Source organism: Caretta caretta, chromosome 9 (assembly GCF_965140235.1).
Source record: "Caretta caretta isolate rCarCar2 chromosome 9, rCarCar1.hap1, whole genome shotgun sequence".
In the NCBI taxonomy this organism is placed as follows: Eukaryota; Metazoa; Chordata; order Testudines; family Cheloniidae; genus Caretta; species Caretta caretta.
Genome location: NC_134214.1, coordinates 49654019 through 49676551, shown reverse-complemented (window position 1 = coordinate 49676551; position 22533 = coordinate 49654019). Strand labels below are relative to the sequence as shown.

Genomic DNA, 22533 nt, shown 5'->3' with positions numbered 1-22533 from the left:
AGGGTTCTCCCCAAGGTGTCCTCTGTGCTAATGAGTGGGTTTTATTATCTTTACTGCTTTCTTCACCACATCCAACCTATTTCACACATCTGTGCATTGTGGCTGCTTTCCTTCAAGTTCAGGATTGAATAGGAGTCCATAGTCTGTCAGCATTAATGCTTAATTGTCTGGAAGGAAGGGCATGCTAAGCAATGACAAGCACTTCCTGCCCTGCAGATGTTTCATGGTCTTGTTAAGCTCCTCTGTGTTTCCTCAGGTGCTGACATTCGAGGGTTTTCCTCCGCTCAGGCAGGAGACAGGCCCAGTCTGACATCAGTAATTGATCTAATAGAGAGAAGTGAAAAGCCTGTGGTGGCTGCCATTGAAGGCATGGCATTGGGTGGAGGACTGGAGGTGGCATTGGGCTGTCACTACAGGATTGCACATGCACAGGTAACATGCTGTTAACTATCGAGAGTCCAACAAAGGGCAACAAATGTATTAGAAGGGTATGTCCTCCTACACAAGGTCCTACACAGTGTAAAGTGCTTAGAGCTGCTCTAAATGCAAGGGGAAATGGAAGGATCTGGACAGGGAGCCCAGGGGAACCCGAGGCTGAATTAATAAGAGTGCTGTTGCATGGCTTTCCTGGGAGCAGAAGAAAGGCTAGAGGAAAGAGCTCATAACCAAATGCCTCATTTGCATGCTGAGGATCCCACTTAAGAGCTTCACCCCCAGCTCCTCCCATTCTCTACACTGCCCTTGGCAATAGGGAAGCAGGTGCACAGGAAGAGTGAGACCTAGGCCTGCTCTGCACTACAAAGTTAAGTCAACTTAAGTCACCTTGTGTCAACCGATTTGTGTATCTGATTACAAGCAAATTTGTCTCCAGCCAACGTAAGCACCCTGTTACGATGACATAGTAAAACCACCTCCCTGAATGGCATAGAGCCACAGTCAACCTACTGAGGTGGATGCACTGCATGACATGGGTCCATCCTAACAATCCTCCAGCAGCTGTCCCATTATGCCCCATTCCTTGCAACAGTGTCTGCTCTGGTCACAGTTGCAAACTCCACTGCCCAGGGGTCACAGGGACCAGAAGCCACCCCAGCCCTTATAAAGCTACCCACATATATCTGAAATGCCTTTTCCTGATTGCCCACCTCATGAGCACACCTAATAACTCTCTCTTGTTGCGTGCAACTGCCCAACCAACCATGCTGGCTGCACACGCTAGACCTGCTCCTGTCTGGAGCAGACAGGAGATACTGGATCTCCTGGGACTGTGGGGAGAAGAGGCTGTGCAAGCACAGCTATGGAGCAGCTGTAGAAATGTGAACATCTGCAAAAATATTTGCACTGGGGAATGAGGCAAAGGGGTACAACAGGGATCAGCAGCAGTGCCAAAGCGAAGGAATTGCACCAGACGTACCTCAGAGCCAAGGAGACCAACTATCGATCTCGTGTTGTGCTGCAAACCTGCCACTCTGACAACTGGCTGCATGCCATACTTCATAGAGATCCCATCAGCACTCCGCAGACCGCCATGGATACCTTGGAGGAGCCCGAACAATGAGGAGCTGGTGGAGGAAGAGCAGTTGAGGTGGGGCGGGTGGAGATACAGTGGAAGGATCCAACCATGCCATGAGCCAGGACCTGTTCATGACTCCACCACAGTCTAGCCAGTCCCACCAGCTGAGCATGGACAAGCCCAATGAAGGGGAAGGAACCTCTGGTAAGTTTGTGCATGCATTATTTCTTACGGTGTTTAAATCTAAAGATGGCACCCAACCCATACCCAAGTTCACAAGACACAAGTATCAACTTTTCAATTTTACGTGTACAAGAACAGGTAGAGGTACAACAAACAGAGGTTGAGTTGGTATTTGCTTTCATTCCCCTGTTGGATTAGGCAGGAGGCATCATGCGAAGCAGTTTGTTTATGTATGCTGCATCCTCCTAGGAAATCTTGATGAAACTTTCATGGAGATACTCTGTGATCCTCTCCCGAAGGTTTCTAGGGTTGGCTGCCCTATTTCTTCCTCAATGGTGGGACACTTTCCCATGCCACTCTGTGATGAGTTTGGCTGGCACCACTGCAGTAAACAGGCTAGTGGCATACAGACCTGGGCAGCTGTGAGACACAAGTAGCAGCTGTGCTCTCTGTGCCTTTGTGACCCTCAGGAGAGAGATATCAGCTAAAACCATCACGACCGGTAAAAAAAATTCTCCTAATACTCAGTATCATTGCCCTGTGCTTGTACCCACTGAAATAGGCACCGACATTTTATTGTTTCATGAAACCAAAATTCCTTCCACCCCTCTCCCCTCACCACTGGTGGGCCATACCCACTATGGCTGGGGCTGGAGAGCGGTACTGTGCACAGGTGTCCCAAAGCTGACATGTCAATAAGCATGTCTTTTTAAAAGTTTTTATGGGAATTAGTTTCAACCCCCCCACGCCACCCCCCGTCCTTATCTTCCACTTTTTGTTGTGACCATAAATCCAATGACACATCTGTCTTGTTTTTATCAGCAGCTTCTGCCTTTGCAACCTTTGCCCCCTCCACACCCTGAGAACGCCTGACTTTGATGAGGGGGAGAAGGAAGAGGACTAGGCAGGACATGTTACCGGTCCCAAATGCTGCAGACCCTAGTTGACCTACAGATCCAAAAGTCACGGACTCCCCACCCTTTGCAGTCCTTAGAGAACTCGATGCTAGCAGCTCCCTACACCCCCCAACATACCATGTGGCATCACAGACTGCATCCCTGCCCCTACCATTTCTTGTCTAGGGACAGCAAGGAAAACCACAGCTTTACATCCACTGGCCTGTGAGAACCACAGCTGGTATATGTGTAGCCACAAGGGACTACATTTGTGCACTGAAATGGACAGGTATGTTTGCTGCTTTTCCAATTTTAAAGTTCCATGCTGTTAGTCTGTGTTAAAAGTTTGTATTGCATTGCCTGTTGTGTTTTGCTCATTGTCTTTCTGCACTGTTTTTTCTACTCAATAAATATCTATATTTTTTTAAACAAAACTATCTTTATCTGTTCACAACACATATTGCAGAATGTGAAATGGTACTCAAAGCATACAGTACTTGTAAATGTACAGCACCACAGAACTCCTGATTTCAGTAAAACACACAGTAATAGTTATAAATGTACAGCAAGCACTAGACATTTCTTAGTAGCATCCAAAGCTGCAGGCCCAGAGATCACTCCAGCACAGAACACTACTGTGAGTGACCATTAAAGTGCTCTTTCAAAGCCTTCCTCAACCATATAGCTCCACACTGAACTCTTGTAATGGCCATTGTGTCTGACTGTTCAAAGTCTGCTCACAGCTGCTCCACCTCCACCCTGGCAGCAGCTTTTCCCCTTTTGGCTCACAGATATTATGCAGGACACCAAAGGCCACTATGTGAATCAACACTGTCAGCATCCCTTCAGTCTACCAAAAGCACATGCAACTGTTGTTCTGCACCTGCTGAGCTGGTAGTTGAATCTTTCCTTGGTGCAGTCGAGGTAGCAGGTGTCTGGGTTCAAGAGCTAGAGAAGCAAGGAGTAGGCTGGGTCTCCAAGAATCACTATTGGTATTTCAACATCACTAATAGTAATTCGCTGGTCAGGAAAGAATGTCCCTGCTTGCAGCTTTCCGAACCATCCTGTGTGCTTAACGATGCAAGTATCATGCATCTTCTCTGACCAGCCCACATTGATATCAGTGAAGCATCCCCAATGATCCATAAATGCTTCCATAACTATAGAAAAGTAGCCCTTTCTGTTGATATATTCTGTATTAAGGAGGGCTGGTGCCAAAATAGCGATGTGTGTTCAATCTATCATACCATTTCAGTTCAGGAATCCCAAACCTGCAAATCCATCCATGATGTCCTGCGCACGTTGCCCAGAATCACAGTTCTGCATCTCAGGAGATGGTTAATGACCCTACACACTTGCATGACAATGGCCCCCGCTATGAATTTTCCAACTCTAAAATGATTTCCCACTGTCCAGTAGTAATCCAGCATTGTAAGCTTCCATAGTGTGATAGCCACTTGTTTCTCAACTGTCAATGCAGCTCACATTGTGGTGTCCATACACTGGAGGGCTGCGGTGAGCTCAGCACACGAATCCAGAAACTTGGCCTTTCACAATCAAAAGTTCTGCAGCCACTGCTTATCATCCCAAACCTGCATTATGATGCAATCTCACCAGCCAGTGCTTGTTTCTCAGGCCGAGAAGCAGCACTCCACCACCTGCAGCTGCTCTGTGAATGCCACCAAAAGCCTTGAATTGTTTTTCACTATGTCCCTCAGCAAACTATCCTCCAAGAAATTGTCATGTCCCCCATTGTTGCAGTACTTCCTATGGATTTGCAAATACACGAGAATCGTGTGTCCTGTATTTCCAGCGTTCGTGAGAATAGCACAGAGGTCTGCAAGCTCCAGGCTTCTGTCAGAGATGATGGACAGCGAAAAGAGCCACGTGGGTTTATGGAAATAAAAAAAACACAATCATTTTAGCATATGGATGGCATTATGGGATGGAGAAAGGTGCATGCTGGGAACTTGACTCCTAGTTCCCAGAGATCCCTAGGTGAGTCATTTCTATCCCACAACACATTGCAAAAAGTTCCCAGAAGGCGCTGCACTGGAGGATGGCATGTGGCACACTGGGATACCTACCTATGATGGAGCCATGCTTCATCCCATACACAATCTCACAGATCATATTCTACATGTACCTACACATTGAAAACAAAAGGCCACTCAGATTTTTCATGCACACATGCAGAAAACTAATGGAATATTGAAAGCCTGAATTTCCATTCAGCTGATGAATGTATGAGTGCCAATAGCGCCCAGCAAAAAACAGCACTTTTAAACCTGCATAAATCATCAAACCACCACAGGTGTTCACCAAGTTACTGAAGGCAGATTTGTGACCTAAGTTTATATCCTGACCAAATTTCAAGTTTCTACCACTCTGTTGTGGCATTAGAGTTGTTTTGAAAGTTTACAAATATAGGCAGAGTAGGTGGCCACATCTCTAGTTAATATTGCTAAATTCTGTCCATTATAATCACCTACTTTCATTTGCTTATAATTTGCTAAACTTTAACCATGTGAACAGTGGTTTGATTTCTTTTAAGTTTCAACAAACTGTTCTCAAGAATTAGGTTGGGGGGATATAGGCAGTTTTGCCAATGTTGAACTTTTCTTCAATGATTTCTTTGAAAGAGCTCTAGTGTCTCCCTACTTTTGAAGTAGAAACCTGAAACTTAGCAGGTGATGTTTGTGGTGTCAGGGGGGTATCTTTTGCTTTTCCCATTAAAATGTATCCAGATCTAGCACAGTTATAAATTGCTGAAAAACACAATTTGCACCTTTCTGGGACTCCGCAGAGCAGTTTGTTAGAAGGAATGGGGTGTGACTGTGATTCTGCTGTACTTGCATCTTCTGTATGTAGTATATAATTATTGCTTTCTTTAATTAGACCTTCTGTTTACCTTCATTCGGCTCTAGGCCTGGGTAGGTCTTCCAGAGGTCACCCTTGGGATACTTCCAGGTGCTGGAGGAACCCAGAGACTCCCCAGACTGATTGGGGTCCCAGCTGCACTTGACCTGATCACCACAGGTAAATTTCTGTGGCTTTGTTTAGAATAGGATGGAAAGATGTGACACGGGATCATTTTAGCTAGCTCAATCTACTGAACATCTTCAAAAACTCTAGTCAGACAATGCAAATTGTATTTTAACACATGATAATCTGGTTGAGTCAAAACAACTTGCCTTGTCTTAACTTAAGTTTTTGAAGATGTTAGACTGAGCTAGCTAACACAGATTAACCTTTAAATCCTGGTTTAGACAAAGCCAGAATGTTAGAATAAACTCTGTATATATGTGTGAATGCACAGACACGACGTGTGCAGACACTCCCAAGGCATATTTATGTGTGACACTAGGCCCTGGTCTACACTATGAGTTTAGGTTGAATTTAGCGGCGTTAGATCGATTTAACCCTGCACCCGTCCACACGATGAAGCCATTTTTATCGACTTAAAGGGCTCTTAAAATCGATTTCTGTACTTCTCCCTGACGAGATTAGAGCTGAAATTGACATTGCCGGCTCAAATTTGGGGTAGTGTGGAAGCAATTCGACAGTATTGGCCTCCAGGAGCTATCCCAGAGTACTTCATTGTGACCACTCTGGACAGCACGTTCAACTCAGATGCACTAGCCAGGTACACAGGAAAAGCACCGGGAACTTTTGAATTTCATTTCCTGTTTGGCCAGCATGGCAAGCTCATCAGCAGAGGTGACCATGCAGAGCTCATCAGCACAGGTGACCATGCAGTCCCAGAATCGCAAAAGAGCTCCAGCATGGACCGAACGGGAGGTACTGGATCTGATCGCTGTATGGGGAGACGAATCCATGCTATCAGAACTCCGTTCCAAAAGACGAAATGCCAAAATATTTGAAAAAATTTCCAAGGACATGATGGACAGAGGCTATAATAGGGACACGCAGGAGTGCCGCGTGAAAATTAAGGAGCTCAGGCAAACCTACCAAAAAACCAAAGAGGCAAACTGCCGTTCTGGGTCACAGCCCCAGACATGCCATTTCTATGATGAGCTGCATGCAATTCTAAGGGGTGCCGCTACCATTACCCCACACCTGTCCGTGGACACCTGCAAGGGGGGAGTCTCACGCAACAGTCATGAGGATTTTGGGGACGAGGAGGAGGAGGATAGCGCACAACAGGCAAGCGGAGAAACCGTTCTCCCTGACAGCCAGGAACTGTTTATCACCCTGGAGCTAATACCCTCCCAACCCTCCCAAGGTGGGCTCCCGGACCATGAAGCCGGAGAAGGCACCTCTGGTGAGTGTACCTTTGTAAATATAATACATGGTTTAAAAGCAAGCATGTTTAATGATTAATTTGCCCTGAAGACTTGGGATACATTCGCGGCCAGTACAGCTACTGGAAAAGTCTGTTAACCTCTCTGGGGATGGAGCGGAAATCCTCCAAGGACATTATTAAGAGGACATTCAGAGGTGGCTGTTCTTGCTGGGCTGTTTGCCTGTGGCTGAAAAGAAATCATCCCCGCGGATGGCACAGGGGGCCCGTTCATGCTGAGCTGTTCGCGTTCGGCTGGCAGGGACCTTCCCTGCTACTAGTCATATGGTGGGAGGAGGGATGAAGCGATCATCCCAGAGAAATGGGTAGTGGGAGGAGCGGGGGGGGATTTGGGTTTGTGCTGCACGTTAACCCAAAAACTGCAGCCCCTCCTTTTAAACTGCCAACCCAACGGGTGCTTGGTACGGGAAAGGAGGGCGCTGCTGTTTGAAACCATTCCTATATGTTATGAAGGTTGAAGAAGCTGAAAGACTGTGGCTTACCATGGCTGCCTGCAAGCCAAATTCTGTTGCCCGGCCCCGCGTGTGTGATCTCTCACACCAAACCGGCAGGCCCCCAATATAAGAGGTAAAATGCGACCTTGTACCGAAAGCACCTGTAGTATGTAATGTTAACAGCTTGGTTCACCATGAAAGAGTCTACGCATTGTTCTCTAAAACGTGTCTCTTTAAATACTACTCTCCCTTTTTTTCCTCCCGCAGCTGCAAATGTTTCAAGGCTCCACCTATCATCTTCGTCTCAGAAGCTAGTGCAAATAAGGCGGCGAAAAAAATGCACTCGCGATGAAATGTTCTCTGAGCTCATGCAGTCCTCCTGCACTGAAAAAGCTCAGCAGAATGCATGGAGGCAAACAATGGCAGAATCCAGGAAAGCAGAAAATGAACGTGAGGACAGGAGGGATGAGCAAGATGAGAGGTTGTGTGAGCAAGAGAAGAGGTGGTGGCAGCATGATGAGAGGAGGCAGGATGCAATGCTGAGGCTACTGGGGGATCAAACTGATATGCTCCGGCATCTGATGGAACAGCAGGAAAGGCAGCAGGAGCACAGACTGCCACTGCAGCCCCTGTGTAACCGCCCGCCCTCCACCCCAAGTTTCATAGCCTCCTCACCCAGATGCCCAAGAACGCGGGGGGGAGGAGCTCTGGGCACCCAACCACTCCACCCCAGAGGACTGCCCAAGCAACAGAAGGCTGGCATTCAATAAGTTTTGAAGTGCAATGTGGCCTTGTCCTTCCCTCCTCCCCTCATCCACCACCTCACCCGGTGCTTCCCTCCTCCCGCACCCATCCCAGGCTACCTTGGCAGTTATCCCCCTATTTGTGTGATGAATTAATAAAGAATGCATGATTTTGAAACAACAATGATTTTCTTGCCTCTGCAAGCGGTGATCGAGGGGGGAGGGCGGTTGGCTTACAGGGAAGTAGAGTGAACCAAGGGGGCGGATTTTCATCAAGGAGAAACAAACAGAACTGTCACACCATAGCCTGGCCAGTCATGAAACTGGTTTTCAAAGCTTCTCTGATGTGCAGCGCGCCCTGCTGTGCTAATCGCCCTGGTGTCTGGCTGCGCGTAATCAGCGGCCAGGCGACTTGTCTCAACCTCCCACCCCACCATAAACGTCTCCCCCTTACTCTCACAGAGATCATGGAGCACACAGCAAGCAGCAATAACAATGGGAATATTGGTTTCGCTGAGGTCTAACCAAGTCAGTAAACTGCACCAGCGTGCTTTTAAATGTCAAAATGCACATTCTACCACCATTCTGCATTTGCTCAGCCTATAGTTGAACAGCTCCTGACTACTGTCCAGGGTGCCTGTGTATGGCTTCATGAGCCATGGCATTAAGGGGTAGGCTGGGTCCCCAAGGATAACTATAGGCATTTCAACATCCTCAACAGTTATTTTCTGGTCTGGAAAGTAAGTCTCTTGCTGCAGCTGTTCAGATAGACCAGAGTTCCTGAAGATGCAAGCATCATATACCTTTCCCAGCCGTCCCACATTGATGTCGGTGAAACGTCCCTTGTGATCCACCAGTATTTGCAGCACCATTGAAAAGTACCCCTTGCGGTTTACGAACTGGCTGCCAACGTGGTCCGGTCCCAAGATAGGGATATGCGTTCCGTTTATCACCCCACCACAGTTAGGGAATCCTATTGCAGCAAAGCCATCCACTATGACCTGCACATTTCCCAGAGTCACTACCTTTGATAGCAGCAGCTCAGTGATTCCGTTGGCTACTTGGATTTCAGCAGCCCCCACAGTAGATTTGCCCACTCCAAATTGATTCCCAACTGACCAGTAGCTGTCTGGCATTGCAACCTTCCAGAGGGTTATCGCCACTCGCTTGTGAACTGTGAGGGCTGCTCTCATCTTGGTATTCTTGCACTTCAGGGCAGGGGAAAGCAAGTCACAAAGTTCCATGAAAGTGCCCTTACGCATGCGAGAGTTTCGCAGCCACTGGGAATCATCCCAGACCTGCAACACTCTGCAGTCCCATCAGTCTGTGCTTGTTTCCCAGACCCAGAATCGGCATTCCATGGCATGAGGCTGCCCCATTGCCACCAGGATGTCCAAATTGCCGGGGCCTGTACTTTTGAGAGAAATCTGTGTCCATGTCCCCATCACTCTCGTCACCGCACTTCCATCGCCTGCCTTTGCAGGTTCTGGTTCTGAACATACTGCAGGATAATGCACGAGGTGTTTACAATGCCCATAACTGCTGCGGTGATCTGAGCGGGCTCCAGGTTTGCTGTGATATGGTGTCTGCAAGAGAGCAGAGTTGCAGCGGAAGCGGTGGCTGACGACGGATGCCATGAGAATAGATATTTATAGAGAACGACGAGAGGACCTGCGAGTTGGATTCATGAGAGCAGGAGAGCAGAGTTGCAGCGGAAGCGGTGGATAACGACTGTTAGCACCGCGCACATTTCCCGAGGAAGAGCACACATACCCGGGAGCCCATGACAGACAACATGTCTCAATAGCGAATTTTTCCAATAGCAGCAGAGCAGAGTTGCAGCAGAAGCAGTGGATGACGATGGTTAGCAGTCCTACTGCACCGTCTGCTGTAAACAATATGGCGTCCGCACGGAAAAAAGGTGCAAAACTGTCGCCTGCTGTTGCTTTCACGAAGGGAGGGGCGATTGACGACAGATACCCAAAACCACCCACGACAATGTTTTTGCCCCATCAGGCATTGGGAGCTTAACCCAGAATTCCAATGGGCGGCGGAGACTGTGGGAACTGTGGGATAGCTACCCGCAGTGCACCGCTCCGTACGTCAATGCTAGCCGCGGTAATGAGGACGCACTCCGCCAACTTAATACGCTTAGTGTGGACATACGCAATCGACTGTATAAAATTGATTTCTAAAAATTGACTTCTATAATATCGACCTAATTTTGTAGTGTAGACATACCCTAGATGGTACATTCATGTGTGCATGCATTCATACCTATGCATCTCTTGCAGAATGGAATTAGCTGTGGTCTAACTGGGGGACAAAAGGAATGGCTTTGTAATCTCTATCTAGATATTTATTACCATTTTCTTTCTTGTAAGACGGAGTTGCCATTTTGTCTGTACACATTAGATTACGGAAACCTTTAGGTTTCAGAGTAACAGCTGTGACAACAGTGGGACATTTTAAATGAAAAGGGGTTTTGCTCCTCAGTACCCTGCTGTGCTGAGAGAGCACAACTGGGGAAATACAAGGTGTATAACAGGTTTCAGAGTAACAGCCGTGTTAGTCTGTATTCGCAAAAAGAAAAGGAGTACTTGTGGCACCTTAGAGACTAACCAATTTATTTGAGCATGAGCTTTCGTGAGCTACAGCTCACTTCATCGGATGCATACCGTGGAAACTGCGGTATGCATCCGATGAAGTGAGCTGTAGCTCACGAAAGCTCATGCTCAAATAAATTGGTTAGTCTCTAAGGTGCCACAAGTACTCCTTTTCTTTTTAAGGTGTATAACCACACTTCAAAGTTAATTAGAATAGGAGAAAACTGACAGAACAGGATGTACCCGGCCTTCAGTTTTTACTGCTAGCTTCCCTTTGTTTTTTCCCATTCTGTGTTATCTCAGCACACCTGCTTTTGCCATTCCAGAGCAAAGCCAATTAATGATTTAGTTAGCAGTGCATGTTCCTGTCTGGTGTGACTAATGCATCCCAACTGGGAACATATCTCAGGCCAGCCAAATACAGAAGTTTTATCAAATGGAATTTAATGAAATCTCTGAAAGCAGGAAGCTGAAGCCACCTTATTTCTTCATTATAGGGAAACGTGTGCTGGCTGTTGAAGCGCTGAAGCTGGGCATCATTGATGAAATCGTGGAAGAAAACACAATTAATGCAGCAATCCACTTGGCAAACAAAGTGTCAGGTAAGGGAGGAAGTGTAATAATGACAAGGAGCCCATTGGTGAGGAGCAGCTCAGCCTAGTCAGGTTAGCGGGCCAGAAGGAGAACAGCTGAGGCTAACCAGAAGGCCTGCTGTGAAAAGAGCACCCTTGCTCTTTTCCAAACACTGTTTCGATCTCCTGCCTCTTTGCTGGGTTTTGAATTCCACAGAAAACAAGCTTTAAATAGAGAGCAATTATTTTTCTGAAGTATGACTGAAAAACTCAAAAATACTGGTGAGCCTCAAGGCTCTCAACAAATTCAGATGAGGCAGAGAGATGGGGACAAATACAGTTAAAGCAACAAAGATTCCCTATGGCTCATGCATGCTAAACATACACCCTTCCACAACCCCGAGGAACAGCACTGCTTCCACCCCAGGTGGTTTTCTGGGTTTATAAGAGGACTGAGCACACTTTCCAAATACAGTACATTCTTGGACAGCCAGGCTTGTTGGTGCTGTGCACAGCTCGGCTGCACAATCAATACTGGCTGCACTAAAAGAACTCTCGGTAATGGCAAATCCTCAGCCAGGCATAATGACCCAGTACATCTGTCTCTAAATGCCCATTTCTCCATTTCTTTAGCCATCAGCTGTTCTTACTTTGCCATTGTCTAAGAAGAGGCTGAGTTGTGAAGAGGGGAGATACACCGGAAATGGCAATCCTATGAAGAGGTCATTTAGAACTTAAAGGTCACTAGGCCAAATTTACTGACACAGGAAATGTTTTTACCACTGTCCTGCTTTGGTGCATATTCTGGGAAGAGCATCCAAGTGAAAATGAGATAGGATCAGAAGAGGCTAAAATGGGAAAGAACAAATTAAAAATTACTTAGACAAATTAGATGTCTTCAAGTCACCAGGGCCTGATGAAATGCATCCTTAAGGAGCTGACTGAGGAGATATCTGAGCCATTAGCAATTATCTTTGAAAAATCATGGAAGATGAGAGAGATTCCAGAAGATTGGAAAAGGAAAAATATAGTGCCAATCTATAAAAAGGGAAATAAGGACAACCTAGGGAATTACAGACGAATCAGCTTAACTTCTGTACCCAGGAAGATAATGGAGCAAATAATTAAGCAATCAGTTTGCAAACATCTAGAAGATAATAAGGTGTTAAGTAACAGCATGGATTTGTCAAGAACAAATTGTGTCAAACCAATCTGATAGCTTTCTTTAACGGGGTAACAAGCCTTGTGGATAGAGAGGAAGCAATAGACGTGGTATATCTTGACTTTAGTAAAGCTTTTGATACTGTCTTGCATGACCTTCTCATAAACAAACTAGGGAAATGCAACCTAGATGGAGCTACTATAAGATGGATGCAAAACTGGTTGGAAAACCATTCCCAGAGAGTAGTTAACAGTGGTTCACAGTCATGCTGGAAGGCCATAACGAATGGGGTCTCACAGGGATCGGTTCGGGGTCTGGTTCTGTTCAATATCTTCATCAATGATTTAGATAATGGCATAGAAAGTACACTTATAACATTTGTGGATGACACCAAGCTGGGAGGGGTTGCAAGTGCTTTGGAGGATAGGATTAAAATTCAAAATGATCTGGACGAACTGGAGAAATGGTCTGAAGTAAATAGGATGAAATTCAATAAGGATAAATGCAAAGTACTCCATTTAGGAAGGAACGATCAGTTGCACACATACAAAGTGGGAAATGACTGCATAGGAAGAAGTACTGCAGAAAGGGATCTGGGGGTCATAGTGGACCACAAGCTAAATATGAGTCAACAGTGTAACGCTGTTGCAAAAAAAAGCGAATATCATTCTGGGATGTATTAGCAGGAGCTTTCTAAGCAAGACAAGAGAAGTAATTCTTCCGCTCTACTCCACGCTGATTAGGCCTCAACTGGAGTATTGTCCAGTTCTGGGCACCAGATTTCAGGAAGGATGTGGACAAATTGGAGAAAGTCCAAAGAAGAATGACAAAAATGATCAAAGGTCTAGAAAACATGACCTGTGAGGGAAGATTGAAAAAATTGGGTTTGTTTAGTTTGGAAAAGAGAAGACTGAGAAGGGACATGATAACAGTTTTCAAGTATGTAAAAGGTTGTTACAAGGAGGAGGGAGAAAATGTTTTTTCTTAACCTCTCAGGATAGGACAAGAAGCAATGGGCTTAAATTGCAGCAAGGGTGGTTTAGGTTGGACATTAGGAAAAATTTCCTAACTGTCAGGGTTGTTAAGCACTGGAATAAATTGCCTAGGGATGTTGTGGAATCGCCATCACTGGAGATTTTTAAGAGCAGGTTAGACAAACACCTGTCAGGAATGGTTTTAGATAATACTTAGTCCTGCCATGAGTGCAGGGGACTGGACTAGGTGACCTCTCGCGGTCCCTTCCAGTCCTATGATTCTGTGAACTCTGCCGGAGCTCTGCACATGAGAGCCAAGCTGGGAAGCACTGAGTCCACACACTCCTTGGCTGTCCTGGCCACATGCCTTTTTCTGCCAACACCCCACCTTCTTCTGGAATGGTGTTTGTCCACTTCCACCTCTTCCCAGCACAGAAAAGGTTGCAGGCAGTTTTCCCTGCTGCAGCCTCTTTCCTAGTGGACCTTCGGGCCTTGTGCCAAGAGCTATGCCAACAAAAGCTGGCATAGTCCAAAGGGTGAATCTAGAATTCTAGATGCCTGTATGTACCATTTTTAACACTATTTAATTTATGCGTTCTTGCTCAAGATCAATATGTTGCAGCATTCTCACCTACATTTTGTCCAAGAGCTCTCTGGCAGAAGTGGTCTCCTGCAATAGATACTTTCCTCTCTCACAGTGTTCAGGTTATTTTTAAGATTTTTTATTTCTGTCTTTAGCAACAATCAATCATTTCCATAAGCAGTCCTCCTTCCTCTCTCTTTTTTTGTTCAGACAACCAAGTTCTATGGAAATATAAAGCTCTTAGAGATATGTGTTAATATACTTTGCTGTTGGTTCTAAGCAAGGCAAAGAAACTTCTGCTCATCAACCTCACCTGCCTGTTTTAGATGAAAGTTCCATGTTTGTCCCTCCTCTATCTTTTGGAGAAGTTATCACCCTTCTCAGCAATGTCTTTCCAAGAAGCAATGGATTCACTCTGAAGTATGCTCCAGGTTGATGACCCTGTGTAGGGTCCATACCAGTATTTATAGCAGAGATATGTAACTTCGGTAGATACATTACTAGAGTTGGCAAATGCTCTGGTTTTCAGCTTAATATTATTTGAAATCAGATAAAACCCCCAGACATTTGAATGCTTATTTTCTTCTCTGTGACAAGTTAGTTATGCATCGTGCAGTGACTGAGAATGATGAAAGCCAGCATGACCTCAGAGGAGAACCTCAGGACTGGATGAATCATCCAACATTCTGTTCCTTGATGCCATTTGCTTTTGGGATTTACATATCTACTATCATTACCAGATCATTTCTGTACTTTAATTTCATCCTCAGTGACTAACAGAATTAACTGCATGAGTACTGTAACAAACAAGAATCATAGCAAGAAGCTCAGGGCTTTTTAAACTGCTATGTACTCTTTCCTTACAGCTTTCTTGATACCTGTTTCAGCTGTCCATTTTTCCCAGACAGCATTTTCAAAGTTAGCCCTGATTTCCCACCTACTCTGAGGATTTGCCACCAAGCCTTTTTGAAGAACACTGAAATCTGAAAACGTGTCAATTCACTATTTAACGGCATGATCCCTGATCAAGATGAAAGAATGAGCTGACAGAGAAAGCATAGGATAGATTTATGACATTGTTCTTTGTTTACTTCTCCGTCATACTATGATAAAACAGCAGCATCAGTGTCAAACACCTTAAAAAAAGATGCAGCTGTCTCAGCTACTTGGGCTGCACTCATGAGCTCAAATTTCAGTGAGTGCTTCCAAATTGGCTCGTGTATTTTATGGGAACAAACAACCAAGATGCATGGGAAATACCAAGATTTGAGTCCATTATCCTTGCATATAGCACTAGGCTCGCTGTCTGATAGGACTGGTGAAGAACCTTTTTTCATATGTAAGCTGGATAATTGCTTATGTAAAATAACTTGTGGTGGCACTGCTAGAATTTCTACACTTGGTCAGATACTTAGCCAAGTAAATGGAAGATCAGTTTCAAAAATTCAACTTGGAGATTATTTTCTTTCAGAGCTTTGCTGTCTGCTAGTGCTGTAGATTTTGTGGCTAAAGCTCAGTCTTTCGTATTTCATAGTGATAGGCTGGTACTGTGCAAGGCTTCCTTGGTTTAATATAATATGTGCTTAACAGAATTGTCTATACAGTCTCCACCTGTTAGAAGAACATCCTTCATCCACAAATGGTTATGGAATGTTCCTAGCGAAGGACACTCAGGTACAGTTTTGTGTATTTAAGGATAAGAATACACAGACACCATCTACAGAAGTGATGCTCCACGTTTACTTATTCAGTGAAAATCAAGACTGATGTGTGGCAGGTCAGGTAAATTAACATAGTCTTCAAGCCTTAGCTTTTGCAGCCAAAATAAATGTCCTCACTTCTGAAAATATCCCTGATAAGAAAGGAACAGAGACTACACTGAAAACTACAGACAGAGATTAATTTCTTGAAGAGCTGCAAGCTGTAATTTATAAGAGGAATGTTCTTTCATGAGGTTGGGTTTTTTTTTCTTCTTTTTTTTAAATAAAGGTCCCGGCTGCCAATTTAGAGCAGCATTGCACAATGTGTCCACTGGATGGCACCATCAAATTGACATTCAACTGGTTTCAGAGTAGCAGCCGTGTTAATCTGTATTCGCAAAAAGAAAAGGAGTACTTGTGGCACCTTAGAGACTAACAAATTTATGTGAGCATAAGCTTTTGTGAGCTACAGCTCGCTTCATCGGATGCATGCAGTGGAAAATACAGTGGGGAGATTTTATATACACAGAGAACATGAAACAATGGGTGTTACCATACAGACTATAACCAGAGTGATCACTTAAGGTGAGCTATTACCAGCTGGAGAGCGCCGGGGTGGGGGGGAGTGGGGAGGGAGGGCGAGGACGACCTTTTGTAGTGATAATCAAGGTGGGCCATTTCCAGCAGTTGACAAGAACGTCTCAGGAACAGTGGGGGGTGGGGGAGGATTAAACATGGGGAAATAGTTTTACTTTGTGTAATGACCCATCCACTCCCAGTCTCTATTCAAGCCTAAGTTAATTGTATCCAGTTTGCAAATTAATTCCAATTCAGCAGTCTCTCGTTGGAGTCTGTTTTTGAAGTTTTTTTGTTGAAGTATTGCCACTTTTAGGTCTGTAATCGAGTGACCAGAGAGATTGAAGTATTCTCTGACTGGTTTTTGAATGTTATAATTCTTGACGTCTGATTTGTGTCCATTTATTCTTTTATGTAGAGACTGTCCAGTTTGACCAATGTACATGGCAGAGGGGCATTGCTGGCACATGATGGCATATATCACATTGGTAGATGTGCAGGTGAACGAGCCTCTGATATTGTGGCTGATGTGATTAGGCCCTATGATGGTGTCCCCTGAATAGATATGTGGACACAGTTGGCAACGGGCTTTGTTGCAAGGCTAGGTTCCTGGGTTAGTGGTTCTGTTGTGTGGTGTGTGGTTGCTGGTGAGTATTTGCTTCAGGTTGGGGGGCTGTCTGTAAGCAAGGACTGGCCTGTCTCCCAAGATCTGTGAGAGTGATGGGTCATCCTTCAGGATAGGTTGTAGATCCTTGATGATGCGTTAGAGAGGTTTTAGTTGGGGGCTGAAGGTGATGGCTAGTGGCGTTCTGTTATTTTCTTCGTTGGGCCTGTCCTGTAGTAGGTGACTTCTGGGTACTCTTCTGGCTCTGTCAATCTCAGTCATTCAACTGTCACTTGGCTATTCACTTGCTCTCAGTGCATGAAAGCACATATTCTTCAAAGACCAACCGCACTGGGAGCCAAGCAGAACCTGAGGCAGATTTGGGTCAAAGCAGCACCTCCTGGCATCAGGCTGTAGCTGGGAAAGAGGATGAGGAAAGCCTGAGTGCCGATTTGCCAGTGTGGTGATGTGTGTTTCCTGTCTGAGTAGCAGGTTGCCGATGGGCATCACTGATACGATTGCTGGGTAACTGGGCAGATCCTGACTCTTGAATGGTGACCACTGGAGGCAGGCACCAACCAACTGTATCTCTCAACCATCCTTGGGGGACATTCCCAATAGCCTTGCCTCTCTTCAATCCCTCTCTGAGGCTCACTATTGTGGCTGCCTACTGCTCTAGACAAAGAGGGATTGACATACTGCGCTCTTGAGCCAACCAGTGTTGCTCCTGGCTTGATCAGAGGTGGGCAATTGAGAGCAAGGGGTGGCGTTTGTCCTTCTGATGGATTAGGTGCACTGCCTTCCTTTTATGTGCTTCCTGTCTCTGCTGGCCTGGGGAGTAGGGACCAATCTTAGCAGCTGGTCTTCAGTTCCTTGTCTGGAAGTTCATTGTGCTGGAACCAGACTGCGGGGTTGGGTCTCGCACATGGAGCCCAATAATTTTTCAAGAATTTAGGCACCTAATTAGGCTGCATATATTTCTCTTACTTCAATGGCATGATAGTTATTATTGTTGCATATTCTACAGATTGGAACATTTTACGTCCTTGGCTTCTAATTGGTGCCACCTAGAATATAGCTCCTGGTAATGTGTATCTTTCTTAGCTTCCATTGACTGAGGGTTCTTGTGCCCTCTGGGTAGCTGTGGCTGACAATGCTGCCCTTGTCCCCATTTCCCTTATTTTCCTTACCAGGCCAGAGGTGGTCTGGGCTGGTCTCTCTGTCACAGGTTTGGATTTGGGTTATTTCTCATTGTGTTAGTAATCTCGTGCTGATTGTTTTCAATTATTTTTATTGTGATAGTAACTAGGAGCCCCACTCAAGGACTAATCAAGGCTAGGTTCTGTACAGACATGGAACAAAAAATGGTCCCTATACCAAAGATTTCACAATCTAAGTAGGGAGTTATAATAATCTGATCAGGGTGCATACGTGCTGGAACTAAGGTGCTGGGGATGCTGCTGCACCCCGGCTTGAAGCGGTTTCCATTATATACAGGGTTTGCAGTTTGGTTCAATGGCTTTCAGCACCCCCACTATACAAATTGTTCCAGCACCCCTATCAGGGTGTTAAATACTCATGTTTTGTCACCAGTGCAAGGAACTTTATTCATCTGGTCTTTAGTCTCAATATTCCTAACTACAAGTGATAGACACTACCTGAGGGCTATGCTGAATGTCTCCCATAGCATATGGTAGCATCTCTTTCCAGGGCCTTCTCAAATCAACAGAAATCTTATGTAAAATCTCTTAGTATGGTTCATCAGTGTCAGTTGTTTTCAGTTATCAGATCCACCCACAAATCTCAAAGTACAGTTTTGATCAGCAGATGAAAACCCACTGTGTATATGGCCTGATATTGAGGACTGCAGATTTGAAGGTAAAAATTGTAGATTCAGGAAAGGAGAATAAATAAGAGTAAAGCTGGAGAAGAATGAAACCATCCAGTTTTGGAAGGTTGAACCAAAATCTGTTCAATCTCAGTCAGAAATCTTTCTCCAGATATACTCTGAAGAAAAGCTGAGCAGCTTGCACAGGAGGTATTTTTCCTTCTCTTTTTGGATTCTTCACAAGTTTTCAATAAACAAATTTGAACTTCAAAAAAAAAAAGCTCTTTGTTTCCTGGCTGTCTAACTTACCTCATACCCAGGAAATTAATCTATCATGTGCCTAGTATTTCTCTCAAATGCTCTATTGGCTTGAAAGAAGAACTGGAGCTGGGATGGGCTAGTTAGGGAGCTACCATTATGGCTCCACTAGTGTTTCTGCATTTCAGCAGCTAATATGGAGTGGGCACTACTCTGCTGCTTTTCCTTCTCTTCAGGCTGACAGGCCAGAAAGGCAGCTGCACAAGCTCTGTCATAGCTAAGATGATGCTATGAGAGTGGAAGAGCTGGGTGGGCAGATTCTAGTAATCGCTGAAGCAAATGCTCTCCTGTGGTTGGGCTGATGCTGCAGGGGCCAAGAAACTCCAGTGGAAGACCACAGAACTAATATGCTTCTCAGGGCACCAGGCAAGGAGGTCACTGCCAGGTGTGAGTCTATAACTGCTCCTGTCTTTGAGCTGATATCATGAGTGGTAGCCCACCGTGAACTGCTCTGTTGTGTTCAGTGTGGCAATGTCCAGAATTACCCCTCAGGGTGCTGGAAGGGCTAATTACTTAATGTTCTGTACAGTGCTGTGATGCTGTAAAGCACCATGTAAATCCTTAGTAGCATGAATGGGATGGATCCTGAGGTTCTTATTCTATTTTTCTCTCCATCCTTAATCAGGCAAACTTCCCCTGAGAACACAAGGAGTTTGTGTGAGTAAAAATGGAATAAAGACCTGAACAGTGGCTCCAGGGTTTGTAGTTTTGGAGGGGGTGCCTGAAATGTAACTTATTTTGGTCAATTAAAATTCCTTTGTGCCATCACTATAGCAACTAGTGTGTCTTGTAATAACTCATGCACTGGTGGGACTCTTTGATTAGCCCCTTGCTGGTGTGTAGATACAAACTGTCCTTGGCTATTCATTTACTGACCTCTGATAGGGTGTAATCCTGTTGGATGTTCCCAAAAGTGTCATGGGAAATTCATGCTGTTAGGTCAGAATTAATACAGAAACAAATGACATTCCCAAATCTTTCACATGAACACCCTGTGGACCCAGACCGCTGACTAGGATGTGTCTGAGTAGCAAAGTAAATTGTAAACCAATTACTAATACAGCACTGGAAATGGATGATAGCAAAGGGATATGAGAAATGGAGAGGTGGAGACAGAGAATACAGCATGCTTGGTGGTTTATGCTCCTGAATAGGCAAGCATCAGCAATTGAGGAGAAGCGCTTGCTTGGAATTTTGCCTTGCTGGAACGTCTGGGGAGTGTGCATTTGGAGAATCGCAATTGTGAGAGAAGCCAGGAAATGGAAGAAGAGTTTTAAACGTTTTACAAATCACTCTCCGGTGTCATGTGAAATCTTTACATGCCAAGCAGCAGCCGAACCAGCAGGAGGCATTGACTTTCCATGTAGAAAGGGGCAAAAATCTGTAGTCTACCAGGAAAATGGTAGGGTTGGCAGTTCAGTAACTGTATTTCTCAACTCTCCCACACAGGTCAGCCATTAAATCCTCGCAGACTCAGTCTGAAGCAAGTTCAGAGTCTGCCCAACATGGATGCCATTCTCAGTGAGGTTCTTGTGAAAGTGAAAAAGCAGGCCCGGGGATGTCTGTCTCCAGAGATGTGTGTCCAAGCAGTCAAGGCCTCTGTGCAGCTACCTTTCACAGAGGGAATTCTGAAGGAGAGAGAGCTGTTTAACCTCCTGCTGACCTCAGGCCAGGCCAAAGCACTGCAGTATGCATTCTTCGCACAGAGAGCAGCACAGAAGTGGATAACACCCTCTGGAGCTTCCTGGAAAACTGCTTCAGCTCAGCCCATCCGGAAAGTAGCTGTGATAGGTAAGTTGGTGAGATCCATTATGCTTGCTAGCATGGCAAATGCCAGTCTAAATGAACTGGAGTGGTATGGCTTTTCCCAAGAGTGCTGGGAAAGGAAACAATAGAATAATGTTGGGTACCTTGTGCGACCACGGCAGCCCCAGGAAACCAGAAAGTCTTGAATGACTTCCTACAATGGGGCTCTGGGAGCTGCTTTGGAGTCCTGAAGCTGCACAACTTCCCCCTTAGTTCACTCCCCACTCCTTCCAAAAGCCTCATTGCAGTAAGACCTTACCTTTTATGGAAGGGCTGAAGAAGAGTCCTCTGGAGGCATCAGTGCCTCTGCATGTACCCTCCAGGGGTACACGCTCTCATGAAGGCAGAGCTTCTCCAGCCTTCCAAGTTAAAACAGAATACACAAGATTGGTATATTCTAGGAAGGAAACCTTTTAGTACTAACTGGTTGTAACAGTAAATCTCTGCTAGTGAGGACTGAGATGAGGTTAAATGACTTAATCCCATAGTGTCAGATCATTTCTGTATGCTCCTACCTCCAGCTACCCTGATATCACTTCAACTACAGCTTCATCCTCAGTTCATAGAATCATAGAATATCAGGGTTGGAAGGGACCTCAGGAGGTCATCTAGTCCAACCCCCTGCTCAAAGCAGGACCGATCCCCAATTAAATCATCCCAGCAAGGGCTTTGTTAAGCCTGACCTTAAAAACTTCTAAGGATGGCGATTCCACCACCTACCTAGGTAATGCATTCCAATGTTTCACCACCCTCCTAGTGAAAAAGTTTTTCCTAATATCCATATATAGGTAATTTCATTTTAAAATAGTGTTGTCCTGAGAGCATAGTTAATTCCATATTATAAACAGAGATCTGTATGAACTTCTTCTTCTAATCCAGTTTTGTCATCTGTGACTGTGTGTGCAGAGAGTGAGAGTGAGTGAGTGTGTGTCAGGGATATATAAATACAAAAATGTTTTGTTGACAGCTGCATTTTAAGAAGCTTTCATCTCATCATGATCCACCCTTGCCGTTTTGCACCCCCTGGAAGATAATGCTTTCATTAAATTTTTATAAGTGCAATTTAAATAAAACCCTTTGATGCACTGCACAGATCTAAAAACTAAAACAAAAAAAAAAAAACCGACCTTCCTGCTCTGCATGTTGATCGCTACACTTTGTGTAAAATGGCTCGACGAGAATAAAGAACTGGGAAAGTGTCCATTTCAATTTTAGAGATATCCAGTCAGGTTGCCACTGCTTTTCGCTGTCTGGTTATCATATACAGGATCTTCATTTCCTGCAATGAACTCTGAGCCCTCTTCAAGCTCATCTCTGCCAGAAGAAGCCACAGATGGTGTTTCTTGAACTGTCCCTTTTTCTCGTTTGTTTTGCCGAGTTAATTAATGTCATATATTGAATGGTCATTTATGAATCTTTGGACTTTAAGTACTGTACTTAAATCTGGCAAACATTAATCTCCCAACAGGCTAGTATTAAATTGTCATGAGGTCCTTCCCTGGTGAGATGGCATTTATGCAAGCAGCATGGAGCACTATTGGGTCTGTCTTGTGATTCATTGCTGAGCAAAATGATTGAATTCATGTAAATATTATCTGTCCTATCACACATGGGAGGGCTCCATTTTGCATTTTTGTAAGAAGGAATAGATGACAGGAAGCAGAGCTTAGACTTGAGATTCTCTGCTGTTTGGGGGATAAATCCCAGTTAG

At 45.0% G+C, this 22533-nt stretch overlaps 1 protein-coding gene across 3 annotated transcripts in view; it reads left to right on the top strand.

The window, feature by feature from the left end:
- EHHADH (enoyl-CoA hydratase and 3-hydroxyacyl CoA dehydrogenase) overlaps nucleotides 1-22533 on the top strand; it is a 49557-nt gene that overhangs the window by 11639 nt on the left and 15385 nt on the right. For 2 of the 3 annotated variants that reach the window (XM_048863745.2, XM_048863746.2), the window contains 4 exons: nucleotides 257-432; nucleotides 5520-5631; nucleotides 11197-11301; nucleotides 20466-20807. In XM_048863745.2, the coding sequence (XP_048719702.2) occupies nucleotides 257-432; nucleotides 5520-5631; nucleotides 11197-11301; nucleotides 20466-20807 (735 nt within the window). The remainder of the gene's footprint in view (nucleotides 1-256; nucleotides 433-5519; nucleotides 5632-11196; nucleotides 11302-20465; nucleotides 20808-22533) is intronic. The other variant, XM_048863747.2, reaches the window with a different exon arrangement.